Source organism: Geospiza fortis, unplaced genomic scaffold (assembly GCF_000277835.1).
Source record: "Geospiza fortis unplaced genomic scaffold, GeoFor_1.0 scaffold173, whole genome shotgun sequence".
Classification (NCBI taxonomy): Eukaryota; Metazoa; Chordata; class Aves; order Passeriformes; family Thraupidae; genus Geospiza; species Geospiza fortis.
Genome location: NW_005054334.1, coordinates 3,711,040 through 3,717,709, shown reverse-complemented (window position 1 = coordinate 3,717,709; position 6,670 = coordinate 3,711,040). Strand labels below are relative to the sequence as shown.

The following is a 6,670-nucleotide window of genomic DNA, read 5'->3' as shown; positions in this document are numbered from 1 at the left end:
AAAGGGGCAGGGGAGAGGAGGTTTTTCCACTGTTGTTACAAGCTGCATCTTCCCCTCGCTCCCTGGGGACAATATTAAATACCGATATTGGCTCACGAGCCTCTTGCCCCTGTACACAATGTTCAGTCTGTTCCTTTGACCTGGACTCCTAAGCCATGGCTCACAGAGCATGCACAGAAAACCTGCCTTCCTCATCTTGTTCCCAGAGGCTGTACAGGCACAGCTTAGTGTGATCCACCCTCTCCTACCCACTTTATTTTTTTGTACTTCCTAAACTGGTAATGATGCCTAAGGATCAGTTTGTTTTGCGTGATCTGCTTTATATAAGTGTGTTGGCAATTCTTAAACTTTTATCTGGAGCATCCACTTGCTGGAATATTTCCCATTGGAACAGTTCTCGGTATAAGTTCACAAATACCAGAGATAATGGGATGGGGGAATAAGCAAGAAAAACTTGTTTATACAGCTATTGAGATCTGTGCCAGGTTAGGGAACATAGAATAGGACAAAACCTTTTCAAGTCCATTTTAATCCATACTAGGATCACACTGTCCTGTTAAATAGCCACACAACCATCTGGAGGATAGGGCCCCCAGGTCAAATGACATTTTGGATCAGCGCTGGACAGCAAGGCTAGGCTGGGCTCAGATACCTGAACTCTCTGCTCCTTGCAGGGCAGAGGCAAGGGCAGGGGACAGGGTTGAGGGACTGCCAGCCCCTGTGATGTTCAGCCTTGGGGACAAGGCACCAAACCTCCCGCAACTCTGCTGCCTTTGCCTGCGCGCCACTGAACGTCACCTCCCTGGCAGAGCTGGGAGGGTCTCGGCAGGAGGTGCCTGTGCTGGCACGTTCAGCACACCCATTCCTCCTGGGAACGACAGGGGGGCAGGGAAACGCAAGTGTCTGCAGGCAGTCGGGCAGCACAGGGAACCCCGCGGGGCACAGCCGTGCCAGCCGCACCCGGAGGGGGCACAGGCAGAGAGCCACGCACCCACACACACCAGGCATCCCTGCTGTGCCTTCCCAGGAAACGGGCATTTCCCACCGCTCTGATCCTGCCCACATATTTCTCAGTGAGCTCAGGTCTTGCCTCTGAGCACTCAGTGCTACTTAATTTATCTAAAGGGATAAATCCTCCTCTCCTACTTTCCACGCTGGCATTGCACAAGTGCCTCAAACCTGCACACCACACGTCAGGGCGTGGCTACACACTGGCCTTAATGACAGCATCCCGTGCTGCATCATCCTAATCCCCTCGCATTCCCCTTCTTCCTCAAGTGACAAGGCTGGATGCAAATATAAACGCAGGAAAGAACCTCGGCCAGTTCTGCCTCTTGCCCCTCCTCCTCTAATCCCCTCTAGCCCTCTCCTGGCTTTGCCTGGTGCCTCACCGCCCCAGAGGTACCGGGTGCTGCGGGTCATCCCCCAGGCCTCCTGGGTTTGCAGGGAGCGGGGGAGGCTTGAGGGGACGGCTGGAGGCGGGAGGGAAGAGCCTCGCTTGCCGCCTGCCGTCAGAAATCTGAACTGAAGAGGAGGATTGCCGTGATCCCGGCGTGCAAGTCCGGGCCCGGGCTCACGGCGGTGTGCAGGCAGCAGGAGCCCTCCTCTCGCTGCACAGCTCCCCGCTCTGACACGAGGCTGCCCATCTGCATCTTCCAGGCACCACGGAGTTGTGGCTTCCAGCTGTGCACCACCAGCTGTCTGTACAGGGAAACTTCATTACAAACTCCACCTGCCCTCTACACCTTTCCAGATGGCCTACATTAAGGGGAAAAAAATGCATTTTACCTACAAAAAACCAATAACCTGTATTTATGGTTTGACTCTAAGCCATAATTCAGTGCCAAAGCTCAACAAGTAAGTAAACAAAGAGCTTATGCTTTTAAGTCACCTGCAAGGCTTCAGGCCACTTTTTCAGCAGCAGCTTTCCTCCTGCAAGGTGCAAGCCTCAGTTCAGGAGGAACAGAAGGTTTCACCAGGAGGAGCTGTCACACCCACACACGACATTATAAGGAAGAGAGCAAGCCACACGGGTGCCAATGACTGTAGCTATAAGTTATTTATTCTGCAAAATAGAGGTATCTTCTATGGAGTTGAACACTGGAATCACAGCATTATGAATTGAGTTGTGGAAACATTATGACAGCACACACACACACACGCAGGCACACACGTGTACACCTACACACGCGCACACACGCAGCCTTGGCACGGGGCGGCTCCTGCAGCATCCACAAGGAGCCCTCTCCACACCTTTATTTGCAAAAACCTGCAGTGAGGGCTGCATTCAAAACCCCTTCCCCTATTCACAGGGCTTCCCAGGGCTGGGCAGGACTGGGAGCATGGCACGGGCAACACGTGTGTAGTGCACAAGATCCCCTGCTCAGTGTGCAGCACATCCTGGACAGGAGTTAGCTGTGGGCAGAACGCAGCCCTCAGTGGAACACTCTCACCCTTGCCTCAGTCTCTGCTCACACAGATGAGCACAAGGTGTCTGCAGGAGGCAGACACAAGTTAGGACACAGTCAGCGCTCCCTGCTCGCCATGGTCCATGTTCCAAAGCCGGTAAAACTCTGCAAAATCCACGTAAGGTTCCACACGCCCATCCTCATCGGGCTGCAGCGAGTGGGTGGGGCGGGAGCGGAACAGACCTCCATCCGAACTCGAGCTGCTGCTCTGCGTGTGAGTGTTGGTCGACTGCAGCGTCACAGTTGGGCTTTGGCTAAGGGGGGAAAAAGAGAGAACATAAACATCTTTATTCTACTCCACCTGATGCACTGGACAAGAAAAGCACCAGAACAAGCACCAGTTTCTCCACAGACCAAGCTGTCCTAGCAGACAGGTAAAAAGTTGCAGTCACTTGCTCTATGAGAGCACTCAAAGTGTTGAGAACTGATTGGAATTGACAAACATCAAAGGAATCTGATTCACATTAACTGGAAGGCCTTAAGTACAACCAGGCATCTGAGGAACAGTGAGGAAGCAGGAAAAAACAGGCATGCACTCTGCTGGCCTCCCCATACCCAGAACAGTATGAGCTTTACGGGAAGAGTCTGGCAGCGAGGAAAGCTATTCTTGCATGACCTGTGCTGCAGCCAAGGCAGCTCCAGTGCATCAGCCTCATTGTTTCTGGAGCTACAGAGCACAATACCCACAGCGCTTCTTCACTGAACAGCATGTACACACCATGCTGTGCCAAGGGCTCAGCCTAAACCACAGCCACTAACTAGTATGACCCTGCAGACTGGATCCAAAGAGGACCCAATTCTAACCTTTATCCACCTTTTTTTCCCCTGGGCAGTGCCTGTAAGCAAACCAGCTTCAGCAGCGCAGCCTCTCCAAGAGCCTTACAGGGGACCTGCATAATCCCTATTCCTTGCTGCAATGAAGGGCACCCACACTCTCTCTGTGCACAGCACCCAACACACTTGGCACATGAGGCCCAAAGAGAAGGGCTGCTCACTGCCAGAATGCCCTCCACAAACAGCAGCAGATGCTGCTCCCAAGGCATGTTGCCAGAGCTGGCTCCAGAGCTGTTGCTTCACTCATTCCCACTCCTCACGCAATAGCTTTCCAGCTAACATGTTATGCTGGCTGTCAATGCTGTAGTGGGGGGGAGCACACTCCAGATAAGGGACTGACTGACTGACAGGTAACTGACAGCTGTCTCTGCTTTTCAACCACTTTATGCAGTGTGAGGTGCAGGGAAAACTCTGGGTAGCGAGAGAGAAGGAATTTACTTAGTGAGGGTGGGAGTGGCTTCGTCCAGAGTTGAGCTGCTGTGGGCACCATTGACCATCTGGCCTTGAGAAGGCATGACAAGAGACAGCGTGACACTTGTCTTGCTTGTGCTTTGGGAGCTGGAATATGGCACAGAGACTGGGTAGACACGGCCCCCTGAGAAGGGAGAAAACAAAAGTTATAAAATGCGATTCAGACATGAGCAACTGCAGGTGCAGCACAGCAGCAAAAACCCCCAAGAATTTGTATCAAAGTGCCCTTGATGCTGTACTGTATCCTGTCAAACTGTCACAGATTCCACATCTCAAAAGCCAATAATCTTGTTTAATAAGAAAATTCCATCTCACACTGGAAGAGGACCAACTAGCTCCTCTCCCAGTGTGAGATGAGTGCTGGATCAATCAGGAGATCTTATCTTCGTCACCCCATTTTGTTTCATTCTCTCCCCAACACACCTTGCGTTGGCGTCAGCGTGGGCTGGCTCATCTCACCCAGGGGGTACCCAAAATTCCTCACAAGCAGCGTCATGTCTTCGTGACGGGGACAGAACTTGGACCGCTCCCCACCACTGGCAAAAGTGTCACAGTGAATGCGCTTAACCCGGTCCACCACTGCTTGTGCCACAGCATCCAGTGACGTCTGCTTGGCAAACTCTGTGGCTATCATGGCTGCAATTTCCTGAGCAGAGAAGGGGGGGAAAAAAAATCACCAAAGGAAAGATTTCTAGGAGATTTTGGAGGAAACCTTTTCCTGCCATCTGATCTAAGAGTTTTTATGGCAACTCATCTGACTGTGATGCTTACCTGCTGATAATGTGCCTTTGTGCCTTGAGTCATCCCACTCCCTTTAATGAGCTACTCCTAAGGGACAGGCAGCTGCCAAGAAGAACGGGCTTGGCAAAGCAACTCCCATATTATTAGACTGGAATGGGGTGGCACAGGCATTCAGCCTGGCCAGCAGTGACAGCACAGATGAGGAGGACAGCCTGTATGAGAGCAGCTGACACCACTAGAGTGAGCCAATATCCACGGGAATGTTTCCCTTGTGAGCAGGCTCACCTGGTTGGCCTGCCCAGGTCCATGAGCTGCCTCCAGTGCTTTATAGAGCCCTTCGGACATGAGCACCAAGAAGCCCGTCACCCCATCCAGCAAGTGCCCTCCGTGGATTTCAGGCTCTGCTATGATGGGCTTAGACTTAGCAGCACTGGAAAGAGACAGTAATTTAGCATTTAATGGTGACATAGTAGCTGAGAATGGAGTGATCATGAAGAAAAGGAGGGCTTGAAACCCCACAGTTGAGTTTTTCTGACCTGAGCAGTTCAATGTCGGTATAGCCGTACTTGACTTTGTAATCTCCAATGCGCCGAGTGCTTTCCTGCCCACGAATAGTTCCCACTTGTTTTATTTTCCCTGCATCCAAGCCTGTCAGATTGAAAACCAAAAATGCTTCATTAACTTTGTGAAACTTACAGAACTTCCTCTGAGTAAAGGAATATCCACAGCTACACAGAACTGTAAGACAAAACGAGACACTGAAGAATCATCAGGAGCTAAATGGAGAAAAGGAGTATCTGTGTTTGAAGGGACACCTTTTCATTAGTTCCAGGCTGGGAAGGAGAGAGAAGGAGGGAGACACACACAGCCCAACAGGCATACTCTGAATGCAACAGCTGGCCCTGAGACAAAGTCCACATGCTGGTCCAAAGGCACCAGCAGCAGCTGGCCTGGCTGCACAGGCATTTGCAGAAAAGGCAGGGGAACACCTGCACCTGCCAGCTCTGGATTGTATGATGGGAGGAGAAGGCAGGAACGAGGAAAACATACATGAAGGATCCTGCTTTTTCTTCCACCTGTAACTGACCCCTGCTCCTAAGTTCCACATGGCAATTTCACTAATACATGAGACTGCAGAGAGAGGCTGTGGAGTCTCCCTCACTGGAGATATTCAAGAACCTGTACAACGTGCTCAGGGATGACCCTCCTTGAGCAGGAGCTTGGACCAGATGATCCACTGTGGTCCCTTCCAACCTTACCCATGCTGTGATTCTGAGAAAAGGAGAACTGTCTACAAGAGACACTGAATTTGCTCAAGTGCTCAAATTCACATGGGCTACTCCTAAAATAAGAACAATGATCAAGCAAGTATTTATTTAAATAAACTTATGGTGATATAGGGCCTAGGAAGTAATCTGATCTTGAAGAAGGTTCTAACAGGGACCATTTGAGTGCTGCTGCTGTTTGAGGCAGGACTTGGAGCAGATGATCCACTTACCTGGTCTGTTCTGGCAATCCCCCTTTCCTCATACCTAGAGCTATCAGCCAGAAAACACTGAGATTTAATCTAGGGATGACTGTCCTGAGTACAAGGTGAAGGCAGGGGTCCAGCTGAAACTCCCCCTTTGAGTCAAACCAAGCCTTGCTGCACAGATGGCTCCACACCTACCCCAGCAGTAAGACACAAGTCCTCCATCTGCTGCAGACCACAGCTGACTCATCAACATGGCCTGGCTCATTTGCCAGCTCCTGGCAGGGAGGTACATGCCACTGACAGACACAAACACAGGGAGGCTCACAGGACGCCAAGAGAAGTCATGTCTAAATCACAGCAACTCTCCCAGGGTACTGAACAAGCTGTGATGTGCTGGCTGAAGAACCACAACATCACAAGACCTCCCCCAGCCCTCCCCCAAGACAGGGGTGGCACAGGCACCATCATGACAAATGCTATCCCCACTACCTCTTATCACTAACTCTTATCACTGTCCTTCAACCAGCCCAAAAACAACCTCCCCTGGGCCCCCAAAACAGCCTGTGCACACTGTCTTGTTCCACAGGATCTTCCTTCTGCTGGGACTGTAGGCAGGAGCACCAGTGCTGCGACAAGTTAAGGTTGGTACATCTAACAGATCCTATGGGCTGCAGCTAAATTC

The 6,670-nt window shown here is 51.3% G+C and overlaps 1 protein-coding gene across 1 annotated transcript in view; it reads right to left on the bottom strand.

The window, feature by feature from the left end:
* Positions 1-2,034: 2,034 nt before the first annotated feature.
* The window catches only part of TAB1 (TGF-beta activated kinase 1 (MAP3K7) binding protein 1), a 12,657-nt gene continuing 8,021 nt past the window's right edge, over positions 2,035-6,670 (bottom strand). Inside the window, exons 7-11 of the mRNA XM_031057758.1 lie at positions 5,051-5,162; positions 4,800-4,944; positions 4,197-4,419; positions 3,741-3,897; positions 2,035-2,722 (exon numbers count right to left, since the gene is read on the bottom strand). Coding sequence (XP_030913618.1) covers positions 2,515-2,722; positions 3,741-3,897; positions 4,197-4,419; positions 4,800-4,944; positions 5,051-5,162 — 845 coding nt within the window. The 3' untranslated portion in view covers positions 2,035-2,514. The remainder of the gene's footprint in view (positions 2,723-3,740; positions 3,898-4,196; positions 4,420-4,799; positions 4,945-5,050; positions 5,163-6,670) is intronic.